At 42.0% G+C, this 15,909-nt stretch overlaps 1 protein-coding gene across 1 annotated transcript in view; it reads left to right on the top strand.

Moving 5' to 3' along the window:
- The first annotated feature begins 464 nt into the window (after positions 1–464).
- Positions 465–15,909, top strand: part of Fam92 (CBY1 interacting BAR domain containing protein Fam92) — a 136,862-nt gene continuing 121,417 nt past the window's right edge. The window contains exon 1 of the mRNA XM_068227343.1: positions 465–674. Coding sequence (XP_068083444.1) covers positions 643–674 — 32 coding nt within the window. The 5' untranslated portion in view covers positions 465–642. The remainder of the gene's footprint in view (positions 675–15,909) is intronic.

Raw genomic sequence — 15,909 nt, 5'->3', positions numbered from 1 at the left:
CGTCCCTCCCTTTGCAAGTTAGCTTCTTTTTTCCTCAGCAGAAAAAAGCAGCACAGGCCAGTCCGGTTAATCCCTTCCTTCATGGCTTTGTGAATGAGTAAAAATAAGATTATAATATGCAGCTCCGGCTGGTAAGCTTCTTTTCTCCAGGAAGAAAAAAATTAATAATAAAGCACAGGCCAACCTTCAGGTGTATCATTGGTTCAGAATGAAGTACTTTTTTAAAAAAGTAAGAGAAAGAAAGGAAAGAAGAAACATATGAAAGAAAAGAAATGAATATATTTAAGAGTGGAGGGAGGACGAGAACCTGGGTATCCGACGCGCTAAACGATTGAAATTGCCCGCCCGGTAATTTTAGTTTACCCTACGACCGCCAGAGGCGCTATCATGCAATTCCCGACAGTCTTTGCGGCAGCCATTCTCTTCGGCGCGCTGCTCCGTGAAAGCAGGGACATATGCAACGTTCGCAGAATACCGTGTCGCTATGGCAACGGATACTTTTAATGACGTATACTCACGGTTGTAAACATTGTGAATTTTAAGGTTAGGGCAGGAAATATCTGTACGTCTTCAGTTTTTAAAGTTACATGCAAGATATGTATACTATTAATGTAACTTAAAAACTATTTTGAGATATTCAAAATGCAGTCAGCACGTCCGCAGAACATGACAAGGTAAGTTAAAGCAAAACCAACGACATACAGCATTTGCCGGTTGCCACTTTATTTCAAAATTCTTCCTACAATTTCTTTTCTGACTAGAACTATTTTTTTGGATTTTTCTTCTATATACCGTTCCGTATCCACATCAGTTCTCGTTGACCAGGTTGGGTAGCTGAGACTGTAGAGCACTGGCCTTCCGACAGTAATGGGTTCGATCGCAGATCAGTCCAGTTATATTTGAAGATGCTTAAATATACTAGCCTCCTTCGGCAGATTTATTGGCACGTAACAGAACTCTTGCGGGACAATATTCCAGCACCTAGGCGACTCCAAAAGCCATAAAAGTAGTTAGTGGGAGGTAAACCCTCTTATTATTTTTGTTTGGGTCATCAGGGTGTAGACTGGTTTGATGCACCTCATCTTGTCTCCCTATCCTGTGCTAATGTTTTCATTTCTATATAACTACTCCATCCTGCATTTGCTCTTATCTGTTTGTATATTCATGCCGTGGTCTACCCCTACCTTTCTTACCGTCTATATTTCCCTCAAAAAACTATTATTTTAAGGTGTATCCTATCATTCTATATCATTATCTGCTCAAATTTTTCCAAATCGTTCTCTTGTCACCAGTTCGATTCAGTATTTCCTCATTTGGGATCAACCTACCCATCTACCTTGAGCATTCTTTTGGAACAACACCACATTTCAAAAGCTTCTATTATCTTTCTTTCTGAGCAAGTTATTATCGATGTTTCACTTTCATGCATTGTCACTGCTCCAGTTGAAAGTATTCAGAAACATCTTTCTAATATCTGTATTGATGTTCGAAATGAGCAAATTTCCTTCTCTCTTTTCTCTGCTTGTGGTAGTCTGCATTTATGTCCTCCTTACTCCTGCCATCGTTTGTTTTTCTACTACCCAAGTAACAAAATTCATCTACTTTCTTTAAGGCTTCGTTTCCTAATCTAATATTTACTCTATCACCTGACCTTGTTCAACTGCACTCCATTCCTTTTGTTTTGGATTTATTTATTTTATTTTCATCTCGTACTCCTTATCCAAGTCTGTATCCATACCATTCAGCAATTTCTCCTGATCTTCTGCAGACCCACATAAAATTCCAATATCATCTCAGAGTTTTGATTTCTTCTTCGATTGCAATTCCCTTTCCAAATTCTTCTTTGATTTCCTTTACTACCTATTCTACGAAGGTTGGAACTTAACTTGTGGCAACTGTTTATTTACAACAGATACAAAAGTTACATGTCAGCAACCTTTACTGTCCTTCAGTGTAGTCACCAACGTTGTGTATAACCCATTGCCAGCGATGTGGAAGTCATAGTATACCTTTAGCAAAGCCTGTTCTGTTGATGGTGCGAACGGAGCGGTCTACTGCCTGTCGAATCTTCGGAACAGTTCTGAAGCGAATACCACGAAGTGGTTGCTTCATCTTCGGAATTAAATCGAAGTCATGAGGACTTAAGTTCGGGGAGTATGGTGGGTGGTACAGTACTCTACAGTCCCATCGACGAACAAATCGGCCACAACTTGCGCTGTATGCACCAGAGCATTGTCATGCAAAATGATGGGTGGAATCTGCAGAAAGTGTTGCCGCTTCTTTCTCAGAGCTGGTCGCAGGAGGTGCTCCAAAAACAAACAGTAATATTGTGCATAACACCATCACAGCCGTACACGAGGATCACCATACTGGGGCTCTGACGAACTTTCGACTTTCGTGGTGACCCATTATGACACCATTCGTTTGATTGGTGTTTCAGTTTTGGCTGGTACGATTTGGTCCATGTCTCGTCCAGGGTTATGGTACGGCGCAAGAAAGTCTATCCTTCACTCTCATGGTGCTCCAAATACGCCTTAGCAGCGTCGCAATGCAACCAGTTGTGCATTTTCGTCAAATCATGCGGAACCCATCGTGATGCAATTTTTCACATGCACAGGCGTTCCTTCAGGATGTGAAGCACAGTCGTATGCACTAATCTGGTTTCTTGGGCGAGCTCACAAATCGTCTGGTTTCGATCACTGTCCAGTAACGCTGCAAGAGCATGCACTTCTTCTTCACTGTCGCTCGTAGGACGACCTGCCCGATGAATGTCCGCCACAGTTTGCCAACCATCGTTGAAGGCTTTTACCCAACATGCCACTGTTCTATAAGGCAATGCAGATTCCCTTTAAGCCTCTTGAAGACCTTGATGATACTGTTGTGCTGTACGACCTGTGGCACATTCAATCTCGATCCAACTCCGTTGTTCCTGTTTGGAAAACATAGTGACAACGTTACGTTAGACTGCTAGCTCACAAGTGACTGTGTTTCTCTTGCTTGTGCGCACGCAGATGATGTGGGAAGGGCGAGTCCATTTGCTCTGAGGTTAGGTAGGTATGTAACCAACGTGTGCTATCAGCGACATTATTAGATTCCGTTGCATAGCGTCTCGACAGCAGTGTTGTCATTATTTAAGTTCCAACCCTCGTATATAAGGTATATGCACCAATAGTTGACACTTTTGTTTTAAAAAATGCATAGCCCAGAGAAAAAAGAAATTGCTCAACAGGTCACTTCATCTTCATGTACCATTAGATAGATCTCTTTATGCCCAGCAGGATGCATAAAAAGAAAATATTCATACCGGTATAATAAGTTCGGGAGGATTTGAAAGAAATTCGCCTTACACTGGATGACACTGTGGATAAGAAGAAAGCAAAAATATTACTTTCCACTTTACACTCACAAAGAAGAAAATCCCAACTAGAATATTCTCTACACAAGAAAGGGCAAGAATATCAACACGTATGAAGAAGTACCGGTATCAATACTGGGGGGGACTGCAAGGCTCGAACAGTTCCCACCAAGAAATCAACAAACCATAGGGTTGTTTAAAGTGGTCCAATGTGGTCTCAATAATAATAATAATAAGAAGAAGAAGAAGAAATAATTATCCCTAAATTTTAATGTTTTAAATGTGTGTTTTTGCAGATATAGCTGGCATAGATAATATGGTATGATATAACAAAATAAAGGACTTGTTAATCAACTAATGAGTGTTACAGTCTAAATGTTACAGATATCCTCTACATTATAAGTAGGATACTTCCCCCTAGCCTGGTACAGAAGAGCACTTTATGGTACCCCGTATTTTGAAGCTGCCGTATTTACGGGCATTTCTCGTTTCACCTCATCCAATGCAGCAGCCGTAGAATGGTGTGGGTAGTTCAGAATTTTACTTTGTTGAGAGGCCATTTTATATATAGGTGTGACAAAAATTTTAAAAAGTACACATTGTTAGGATATTCAATTAATTAATTAATTAATTAAAGTGATCCACATTTTTATTTTTTAATCCGCCAGTGTATTTCTTTTTTTGTGATTCACCAATAAGGAACCCAAAGCTGACCCCATGTGTCAGGTGTAGGCAGCTGATATAAACCATAACCCAAAGCTGATACACAGTGTGTATTCATCTTAAGACTTGCTTTTTCTTCATTCCTACAACATATTATTATAAAATGAGGTTAACCATTGCTCTGCATACTTTGTTTGGATTATCAAAGTTGTTGTTGTTTTTTTTTCCTTCCAAAAAGTTCTTAGATACTGTAATTTATGAAAATGTCATTGCCTTAAATTAACATTGCATTACACTGAGCAAACTTATGAACATACTACTAAACGTTTCTTTGATGACACTCTGACTACCTCTGGCAATGATTATGGCCTCTATCCTTCACAGCATGCTAGCTAGAAGGTCCTGGGGGATAAGTCCCCACTCGTCCAGTAGTGTTGTTGAAAGTGTCAAAGTTGGGACACTGGTCATTTCGGCCAAGCATATCCCACTGGTGTTCTATAGGATTAAGGTCTGGACTACGAGCTGGCCACTCGAGGGTTCATATCCTGACATCGCAAAGATATTCCATCAGGCAGTGAGAGGTATGGGGGCATGAATTGTTTTGCATCAGGATGAAATTTTCGCCAACTATGGTAGCATAGGGGATTACATGCTCTGCTAAAATCTCTATGATGTAACGGTATGCACTCAGACCACCTCCTTCTATGAAAAGAAGTTCCATCTGGGCCTCAAAACTGATACCGGCCCATACCATGCTGGAGCCACCCCCAACTGGTGACCTCTCAGAGATGTTGCAAGGTGAATATTGCACCCAACACCTTTTCCAAGAGGAACAGGGAACTGTTGTTGAGATGCGTGAAAGTAGGAGAAAGGGAAAAGGTAGGAAAGGGAAATGTAGAGTACAGGATAGGAAAAGACAGGTGGAGCAGGGTCATGGGAAGGAGAAAACGGAGGAGGAAATAGCTTCTGCAGCTATCAGGAAAGATAGGGATGACCAGGAGGGGACGGGATCAAATGAGGTGGGTAGGGTTGAGGCTCTGGTCATGAGATTCCATTGTTAGACAAGTGGGGAAAGTGTGTGGAGGAAACAGAACCAGGGTTGAGTGTTATCCAGTAATTAGGTTGAGGCAGATGTTGAGAAAAGTAGAAGAGAAGAAGAAGGTGGTAGTGTTTCATGTTGGTACCAACAACGTAAGGCAAGCTGGTATAAGTACCAACATAGTTGGGGATGTGTGAGATCTCGTAAATGCAGCACGGGTGAAGTTTAAGGAAGCGGAGATTGTTATCAGTGGAATACTGTGTAGGAGGGATACTGACTGGAGGGTGATTGAGGATTTCAATGAGACTATGGAGTGGGTATATGGGAAACTGGGAGTGACATTTCTAGATCCTAATGGGTGGGTAGGAGATAGGAATCTGCGCTCAGATGGCCTTCACTTAAAATGCAGCAGTGTATAAGTTAGGAAATTTGTTTGGAAAGGTAATAGGGAGGTACATTCAGGGTAGCAGGGTTATCTAGAGAGTGGTGATAAGGGTACAGAGATCTGGAAGTCAAGTAGGGATGACATAAAAATGTTAGTGTTGAACTGTAGAAGTATTGTAAAGAAAGGAATAGAATTAAGTAATTTAATAGATATATATTTACCAGATATTGTAATAGGAGTTGAATCATGGCTGGGAAATGATATAATGGATGCAGAAATTTTCTCACGGAACTGGAGTGTGTATCATAGAGATAGGATAGGAATGATGGGAGGAGGAGTATTTATTCTGGTGAAAGAAGAATTTGTAAGCTACGAAAAAGTTAAAGATGACAAACATGAAATTCTAGGTGTAAGGCTCATTTCTAAAGATAATAGGCAACTTGATGTCTTTGGAGTGTTCAGACCAGGAAAGGGTAGTGCTGACACGGATTCAGAATTATTTGATAAGATAATCTGCTATGAGGGAAACGACAAGGAAAGGAATGTGGTTCTTTCTTCTTTCTTTATTTGTGTCAGAAGTATCAACTTATCAACTTTACTTACAAATATTTAACAAAAACCAACAAGATATCTACATTCCTACTATACAAATATACAAGTCTATTATACAATCACAGATAGAGCAACAATATTCGAGAGCTAGATGATGCTTGTCCAGTATTGGGCGACGTCAATAGCGTTGGGGGAGGCTGCAATCAAGTCTTTCATAGTGCACATTGAAGGACATAAAACACACTGACATAGATGTTGGATCGTCTGCTGCTCTCCGCAATCACAAAGTGATGAATCACTTGAGAAGCCCCACTTCCGCAAGTTTACTTTGGTTCTGCCGACTTCTGTACGGAGTCTGTTAAGGGCTTTCCATACTGCCCACTTCTCCTGGTGTCCACATGGAAGACTTTCCTTCGGCTCTATCCAGTTGGAAAGGTGGTGGATTCTTTCTTTCCACATTCTGACTCTAGCATTCTCTGCTTTCCCCTCAAGGTTAACTGATGTGCGGAGAAAACTTTTCCTAGATTTTAGCCTCTGTGTGGCTGGGTGGTATCCATAGAGAGGATGTGCTTCTGAAGAAGATGCCTGGAGCCTTTCTTTGTTAGCTGCTACCTCCCTACGAATCTCACCGGGAGCAATACCAGCTAAAAGTTGGACCTTCTCAATGGGTGTAGGTTTCAGACATCCAGTAATGATCCTGCAGCTTTCGTTTAAAGCGATGTCGACCTGCTTCGTATGAGCTGACCTGTACCAAACCAGGGAGGCATATTCTCCTGCAGAATAGCATAGAGCTAGAGCTGATGTTCTAATCGTTTGTGGTTGTGTTCCCCAACTTGTTCCTGATAACTTTCATAGAATGTTGTTTCTGGCAGCTATCTTTTGTTTCAGGTTTTGGCAATGTTTCTTATATGTTAATGTGCGATCCAGCATAACTCCCAGGTACTTTGGTGTAAAGCAGTGTTCCAGTAAGTTCCCCTTCCATAGTACTTTGAGTTTCTGAGAGGCCTGCGCATGCCGCAGATGGAACGCACAAATTTGAGTCTTAGCTGGATTTGGTTTGAGTTGGTTTTTCTCATAATAGGTACCTAGCTCTTCTAATGCAGCAGTTAAAGAGATCTCTGCTTCATCAAAGGTATCAGTTTGAGTAGTAAGTGCAAGGTCATCGGCATAGATAAAGCTTTTAGTATTTTCTGGTAATGGCTGGTCATTAGTGTAGATGTTGAAAAGAATAGGAGCCAGTACACTGCCGTGAGGTAGTCCATTCCTTTGATTCCTCCATCTGCTTCGGCGTCCTTGGAATTCGACAAAAAAGCGACGATTTTTCAGGAGAGTAGCTATCATCTTGGTTACCTTGATGTCTGTAATCATTCTATAAAGTTTGTGTAATAATATCCTGTGATTTACTGTATCGTAGGCGGCTGAGAGGTCCACAAAAGCCACACCAGTAATCTTCTTCATTTCAAACCCGTCCTCGATGTGCTGGGTTAGATGTAAAACCTGTGCTGTGCAGCTCTTTCCTGGGCGGAAGCCACATTGCTGAGGGATTAGGACTTGGTCTACTACTCCCATTAAGAGATTGAGCAACATTCTTTCCATTATTTTTTATAGGTGGCATAGTAAGGAGATTGGTCTGAAATTTTTGGGGTTCGAAGGTTACTTTCCAGGTTTCAGAAATGCGATCACCTTGGATTTTCTCCATATTTTTGGAATTTTTAGGGAAGTAAAGCAGTTGTTGAAGAATTTTAAAAGCCATGCCTGTGTGGTTGAACTGAAGTGTTTTATTTGTTCTATTGTGATATCATCTAATCCTGCCGCTTTTCCATTTTTGGCGCATTGAATCGCTTTCTGTAATTCCGTTATTTCAAATGGCCGGGATAGGTTACTGGACTTCATTACCTCGCTTTTTAGAATATTATGTTCCATCTTCCTTATTGGATGATTTGTTTTCCCATTGATAGCAAGCTGATTTGCGATTTGGTTTGCCGTAACATTTGCATGGACTGGTCCCTTGGTTGGATTGTTGCTAAGTCGTTTGAGAAGCTTCCAAGCCTTTCGGCTATCCCTTGACATGTCAGTTTCCTCCATAAGTTTGATCCAAGCACCTTTCTTTGCCTCTGCAATTGAGGAAAGCAGTTTCCTTCCAGCTGAGATAGTGTCTTCACTTCGTGGATCTTCCTGAAACAGTGAAATATATGTGTTCATTTGGGCAGCTGTGTCTGAAGTTAGACCTTGTATATAGTTAACTCTGTATCCTCGTGGTATGGAAGCGCGGGAAGCTTTCTTCACAGCTTCAACAAACTGATCATAAAACTCTGGTGTTGGGTGGATATCGGATATTATTTTATCAAGGGTTGAGCTGAACTTCTCCCAGTCTGCTTTTTTGAAATGATATCTCCTTCGAAACGGAACCTTTATTGGTTGAATTGCAGAGAAAAGTTGACACATTATGGGCCAATGCTGGGTATTTGGAATAGGATTGCACATTGATTTCACACATTGCTGTGCCACGTGTTCACTCACAAATATCAGGTCTGGGTTGGAGCCTCGTCGCCATCTACTGCTGTTAAAGGATGGAGGTAGTTTGGGGTCATGAATAAGTTGTAATTGGTAATCATCAGCCCATTCTAACACAGCTTTTCCATTATTATCATCATCTATATATCCCCATGCACTGTTATGGCTGTTGAAGTCTCCAACCACAAAGTTTGTCTTTTGCTTGAAGTAGTTATCTGGAATTTTAAAGAAGAAATCTACATTTGGTGGTTTGTAGACGCCCGAAACGGTGCAGTTACTGAATTCCACAGTTATTATCTCGATTTGATTTTCATTGGTGGCTGCAACAGACAAAATTTGTAAATTTGGTTTGGCAAAAACAGCGCTGCCATACTGTCTGTGGGGAATCTCGGCCACAAGTCTCATTCCCGCTATTTTTGGTCACCGTAGTTGCTCATCCCTGTGAGTTACCTGAAGGCATAATATATCACATTTGTAAGTTTGACAAAGCTGGTGTAATATTCCTTCTTTAGATGGAGATAAACCTTCAATATTTACAGATATAATGGTTAGTGTTGGTCTTGATAAAGACCGTTCTGAATATAGCGATAGATACTGGTAGATACTTCTGGAATGCTGACGTTCAGTTCAGTACTGGAATTTCAATCCAGGTACCTATGCAGGGGCACCAAGAGCAGGAATCAGCTTCACCCCCGGAATGTGGTTGCAGTGGGAGATCTGAATTTACCAAATGTCAATTGAGAAGGAAATGCGAACGACAGGAAGCATGATCAACAAATGGCAAATAAGCTAATATGGGAAGGACAGCTGATTCAGAAAGTGACAGTACCAATTAGAGGTGGTACCAACAACGTAAGGCAAGCTAGTATAAGTACCAACATAGTTGGGATGTGTGAGATCTCGTAAATGCAGCACGGGTGAAGTTTAAGGAAGCGGAGATTGTTATCAGTGGAATACTGTGTAGGAGGGATACTGACTGGAGGGTGATTGAGGATTTCAATGAGACTATGGAGTGGGTATATGGGAAACTGGGAGTGACATTTCTAGATCCTAATGGGTGGGTAGGAGATAGGAATATGTGCTCAGATGGCCTTCACTTAAAATGCAGCGGTGTATAAGTTAGGAAATTTGTTTGGAAAGGTAATAGGGAGGTACATTCAGGGTAGCAGGGTTATCTAGAGAGTGGTGATAAGGGTACAGAGATCTGAAAGTCAAGTAGGGATGACATAAAAATGTTAGTGTTGAACTGTAGAAGTATTGTAAAGAAAGGAATAGAATTAAGTAATTTAATAGATATATATTTACCAGATATTGTAATAGGAGTTGAATCATGGCTGAGAAATGATATAATGGAGGCAGAAATTTTCTCACGGAACTGGAGTGTGTATCATAGAGATAGGATAGGAATGATGGGAGGAGGGGTATTTATTCTGGTGAAAGAAGAATTTGTAAGCTATGAAAAAGTTAAAGATGACAAACATGAAATTCTAGGTGTAGGGCTCATTTCTAAAGATAATAGGCAACTTGATGTCTTTGGAGTGTTCAGAACGGGAAAGGGTAGTGCTGACACGGATTCAGAATTATTTGTTAAGATATTCAGCTATGAGGGAAACGACAAGAAAAGGATTGTGATTGCAGTGGGAGATCTGAACTTACCAAATGTCAATTGAGAAGGAAATGCGAACGACAGGAAGCATGATCAACAAATGGCAAATAAGCTAATATGGGAAGGACAGCTGATTCAGAAAGTGACAGAACCAATTAGAGATGGAAATATCCTGGACGTGGTGCTGATAAAACCAGATGAACTCTATAGAGAAACCGAAGTAATAGATAGCATTAGTGATCACGAAGCTGTTTTTTGTCGTAGTTAAAAATAAATGTGATAGAAAGAAAGGTTTTAAAAGTAGGACTATTAGGCAGTACCATATGGATGATAAAGCAGGCATGAGGCAGTTTTTAAAAAGTAAATATGATTGGTGGAAAATGGTAAATAAGAATGTAAACAGACTCTGGGATGGGTTTAAAGCAGTTGTTGAGGAATGTGAAAACAGGCTTGTACCTTTAAAGTTTGTAAGGAATGGTAAAGGCGCGCCTTATTATAATAGTGAAATAAAAGAGACTAAGAAGGGGGTGCAGATTGGAAAGAAATAGAGTTAGAAAAGGCTGTGAAAGTAAGGAGAAATTGAAGGAACTTACTGGAAAATTGAATCCAGCAAAGAAGTAAGCTAAGGATAACATGATGGCAAGCATAATTTGTGGACATACAAATTTTAGTGAAAAATGGAATAGTATGTATAGGTACTTTAAGGCAGAAACAGGTTCCAAGAAGAACATTCCAGGAATGATTCATGAACAAGGAGAGTGTGCTGGTGAGGATCTTCAAAAGGCAGAAGTATCCAGTCTGCAGTATGTAAAGATTTTTGGTTACAGGAATAATGTCCAGTCAGAGAATGTCAGTATTAAAATTTGCCTATGATAACAACGGCATCTACAATAAGATACAAAAGTTGAAAATTAAAGTAGTGGTTGGAATTGATAAGATTTCGGGGGATATACTTAAGACAATGGGTTGGGATGTAGTGCCATATCTGAAGTACTTCTTTGATTATTGTTTGCATGAAGGAGCTATACCAAATGAATGGAGAGTTGCTATAGTAGCTCCTGTGTATAAAGGAAAGGGTGATAGACATAAAGCTGAAAATCACAGGCCAGTCAGTTTGACATGCATTGCATGCAAGATAGGGGAATCCATTCTTTTTGATTATATTAGACATGTTTGAAAAATCAATAACTGGTTCAACAGAAGGCAGTTCGGTTTTAGGAAAGGTTATTCCACTGATGCTCAACTTGTAGGATTCCAGCAGGATATAGCAGATGTATTGGATTCAGGAAGTCAAATGGACTGTATCGTGATTGACCTGTCTAAAAGCATTTGATAGGGTGGATCTTGGGAGACTACTGGCAAAAATGAGTGCAATTGGACTAGACAAAAGAGTGACTGCATGGGTTGCTATATTTCTAGAAAACAGATCTCAGAGAATTAGAGTAGGCAAAGCTTTATCTGGCCCTGTAATAATTAAGAGGGGAATTCCTCAAGGCAATGTTATTGGACCGTTTTTCTTATATATATAAATGATATGAGTAAAGGAGTGGAATCTTTTGCGAATGATGTTATTCTGTATAGAGTAATTGATAAGTTACAAGATTGTGATCAACTGCAAAATGACCTCGATAATGTTGTGAGATGGACAGTAGGCAATGGTATGATGATAAACGAGGGTTAAAAGTCAGGTTGTGAGTTTAATAAATAGAAAAAGTCCTCTCATTTCTAATTACTGCGTTGATGGGGTGAAAGTTCCTTTTGGGGATCATTGTAAGTATCTAGGTGTTAATATAAGGAAAGATCTTCATTGGGGTAATCACATAAATGGGATTGTAAATAAAGGATACAGATATCTGCACATTGTTATGAGGGTGTTTAGGAGTTGTAGTAAGGATGTAAAGGAGAGGACATATAAGTCTCTGGTAAGACCCCAACTAGAGTATGGTTCCAGTGTATGGGACCCTCACCAGGATTACTTGATTCAAAATCTGGAAAAAATCCAAAGAAAAGCAGCTTGATTTGTTCTAAGTGATTTCTGACAAAAGAGTAGCGTTACAAAAATGTTGCAAAGTTTGGGCTGGGAAGAACTGGGAGAAAGAAGACGAGCTGCTCTACTAAGTGGTATGCCATTATCCTCGTGGTTACTCCGTATTGAATGATGTTATTCACAGCAATTACACTGACTGACAGAGCAAATGCAACACCAAGAAGGAGTGGTCAGAACTTTATGCCAATTGCAGGGTAGACTGACGTCACTGAGGTATGCTCATGATGTGAAATGTGCCGCTGTGCTGCGCACGTAGCGAACGATAAATGGGACACGGCGTTGGCGAATGGCCCACTTCGTACCGTGATTTCTCAGCCGACAGTCATTGTAGAACATGTTGTCGTGTGCCACAGGACACGTGTATAGCTAAGAATGCCAGGCCGCCGTCAACGGAGTCATTTCCAGCAGACAGACGACTTTACGAGGGGTATGGTGATCGGGCTGAGAAGGGCAGGTTGGTCGCTTCGTCAAATCGCAGCCGATACCCATAGGGATGTGTCCACGGTGCAGCGCCTGTGGCGAAGATGGTTGGCGCAGGGACATGTGGCACGTGCGAGGGGTCCAGGCGCAGCCCGAGTGACGTCAGCACGCGAGGATCGGCGCATCCGCCGCCAAGCGGTGGCAGCCCCGCACGCCACGTCAACCGCCATTCTTCAGCATGTGCAAGACACCCTGGCTGTTCCAATATCGACCAGAACAATTTCCCGTCGATTGGTTGAAGGAGGCCTGCACTCCCGGCGTCCGCTCAGAAGACTACCATTGACTCCACAGCATAGACGTGCATGCCTGGCATGGTGCCGGGCTAGAGCGATTTGGATGAGGGAATGGCGGAACGTCGTGTTCTCCGATGAGTCACGCTTCTGTTCTGTCAGTGATAGTCACCGCAGGCGAGTGTGGCGTCGGCGTGGAGAAAGGTCAAATCCGGCAGTAACTGTGGAGCGCCCTACCGCTAGACAACGCGGCATCATGGTTTGGGGCGCTATTGCGTATGATTCCACGTCACCTCTAGTGCGTATTCAAGGCACGTTAAATGCCCACCGCTACGTGCAGCATGTGCTGCGGCCGGTGGCACTCCCGTGCGTTCAGGGGCTGCCCAATGTTCTGTTTCAGCAGGATAATGCCCGCCCACACACTGCTCGCATCTCCCAACAGGCTCTACGAGGTGTACAGATGCTTCCGTGGCCAGCGTACTCTCCGGATCTCTCACCAATCGAACACGTGTGGGATCTCATTGGACGCCGTTTGCAAACTCTGCCCCAGCCTCGTACGGACGACCAACTGTGGCAAATGGTTGACAGAGAATGGAGAACCATCCCTCAGGACACCATCCGCACTCTTATTGACTCTGTACCTCGACGTGTTTCTGCGTGCATCGCCGCTCGCGGTGGTCCTACATCCTACTGAGTCGATGCCGTGCGCATTGTGTAACCTGCATATCGGTTTGAAATAAACATCAATTATTCGTCCGTGCCGTCTCTCTTTTTTCCCCAACTTTCATCCCTTTCGAACCACTCCTTCTTGGTGTTGCATTTGCTCTGTCAGTCAGTGTATTTTGGAGATTCTTAATTCTCCTTTTTAACATGAATTTAACATGGAATAATGATCAGTGAAAGGAACATCTAATATGGAGATCTTCTTACTATGATGTTTCGTGATAAATATTTTGGAATATTAGGAAAAGATGTGTGGACTTGCTGTGGGCATATGACGCTACTGATGGTGATTCGTCTGTCGCATGGAGGCGTGAAGCCTTGAGCAGACCCCTCGTTGCTATTCGACAGGAGTAGGCTATGTGCCGGACTGGGTTCCACCTTCTCCGTTCCTATCATGTATCACGTAATTCATTTTATCTCAGCAACTCCTCTAATGAGGTTGATGTCAGGAAGGGCATCCAGTTGGGCATTTAACGTGCCTTGAATACGCACTAGAGGTGACGTGGAATCATACGCAATAGCGCCCCAAACCATGATGCCGCGTTGTCTAGCGGTAGGGCGCTCCAAAGTTACTGCCGGATTTGACCTTTCTCCACGCCGATGCCACACTCGTCTGCGGTGACTATCACTGACAGAACAGAAGCGTGACTCATCGGAGAACACGACGTTCCGCCATTCCCTCATCCAAGTCGCTCTAGCCCGGCACCATGCCAGGCGTGCACGTCTATGCTGTGGAGTCAATGGCAGTCTTCTGAGCGGACGCCGGGAGTGCAGGCCTCCTTCAACCAATCGACGGGAAATTGTTCTTGTCGATATTGGAACAGCCAGGGTGTCTTGCACATGCTGAAGAATGGCGGTTGACGTGGCGAGCGGGGCTGCCACCGCTTGGCGGCGGATGCGCCGATCCTCGCGTGCTGACGTCACTCTGGCTGCGCCTGGACCCCTCGCACGTGCCACATGTCCCTGCGCCAACCATCTTCGCCACAGGCGCTGCACCGTGGACACATCCCTATGGGTATCGGCTGCGATTTGACGAAGCGACCAACCTGCCCTTCTCAGCCCGATCACCATACCCCTCGTAAAGTCGTCTGTCTGCTGGAAATGCCTCCGTTGATGGCGGCCTGGCATTCTTAACTATAGACATATCCTGTGGCACACGACAACACGTTCTACAATGACTGTCGGCTGAGAAATCACGGTACGAAGTGGGCCATTCGCCAACGCCGTGTCCCATTTATCGTTCGCTACGTGCGCAGCACAGCGGCGCATTTCACATCATGAGCATACCTCAGTGATGTCAGTCTACCCTGCAATTGGCATAAAGTTCTGACCACTCCTTCTTGGTGTTGCATTTGCTCTGTCAGTCAGTGTATTTGCATTGTAAAAATCCATCATGAGATGGGAAGAAATCTTTATAACCTGCTAGATATCTCTCACGTGGAAATAGCCTATAGTTTACTCCTGGGAGATTTTGAAGATCATCTTTTATTGATTTACCAACACTTTATAAGAATTACTGGCATCCCTGCATCTCTTATTGTGAGGAGTTTAAGAAATGTTAAATATGTTTGCATCATTCGTTCATCAAACCCAATTTTTCCAGATGTATTTCAGCTCATGTTCAGCACATAAAGTCACCCTTTCTTTTATTTCATATCTTTTAGCTTGCGAAAGTTTCCTCTCTTTAACCCTTGATTAATATTTTGGTATGATACAGTACTTAAAAAGTAGCAGAGATCTTTTTCTTTGGACTTTCTGATTAATTAAAATGTAATCCATTTGGATACTCAAATTATCTTAAGATCGCATAACTTGGAGCCAAATTATACTGGAATAGATACATAAGCTATCTATGTTGCTAGTGGGTTAACTGGAAACTATTTAATATCAGGCTGGAAAATTAAGTGTAGAAAACAAGGCCAGTTTACTGGGGCTAGGACAGGAAGAGCTCAAACATCAAATATGACACACTCCAGGAAACAATACCCTTAAGTCAGAAAATCACATTTTTTGGTTTATTTTATATTTTCATAGTAGATAAATTTTCAATCATTTTCATGAAAATCAGAAGTCTCTAGCTTAGAAACCGATCACTTCATGTAACACCTTTGAAGTTGTAAGACAAAGAAAATCGATTGGAAAATGGGGTATAGTACTCGGATAATATATTAAGGATTTAAGAAAATCTGACTGTTTCAATGGCTAAAGGAGTATCAGCTTTGTGTATTAAAATAATTTTCATATATATTTATGACTTTTATTCTCCAGAAATTAAATATATAAACATGTTCAAAATTTGAAAAAAGTGAAAAAGG

Source organism: Anabrus simplex, chromosome 4 (genome assembly GCF_040414725.1).
Source record: "Anabrus simplex isolate iqAnaSimp1 chromosome 4, ASM4041472v1, whole genome shotgun sequence".
NCBI classification, from domain to species: domain Eukaryota; kingdom Metazoa; phylum Arthropoda; class Insecta; order Orthoptera; family Tettigoniidae; genus Anabrus; species Anabrus simplex.
The sequence above is the reverse complement of the archived record's forward strand: the minus strand, read 5'-3'. Positions and strand labels throughout refer to the sequence as shown.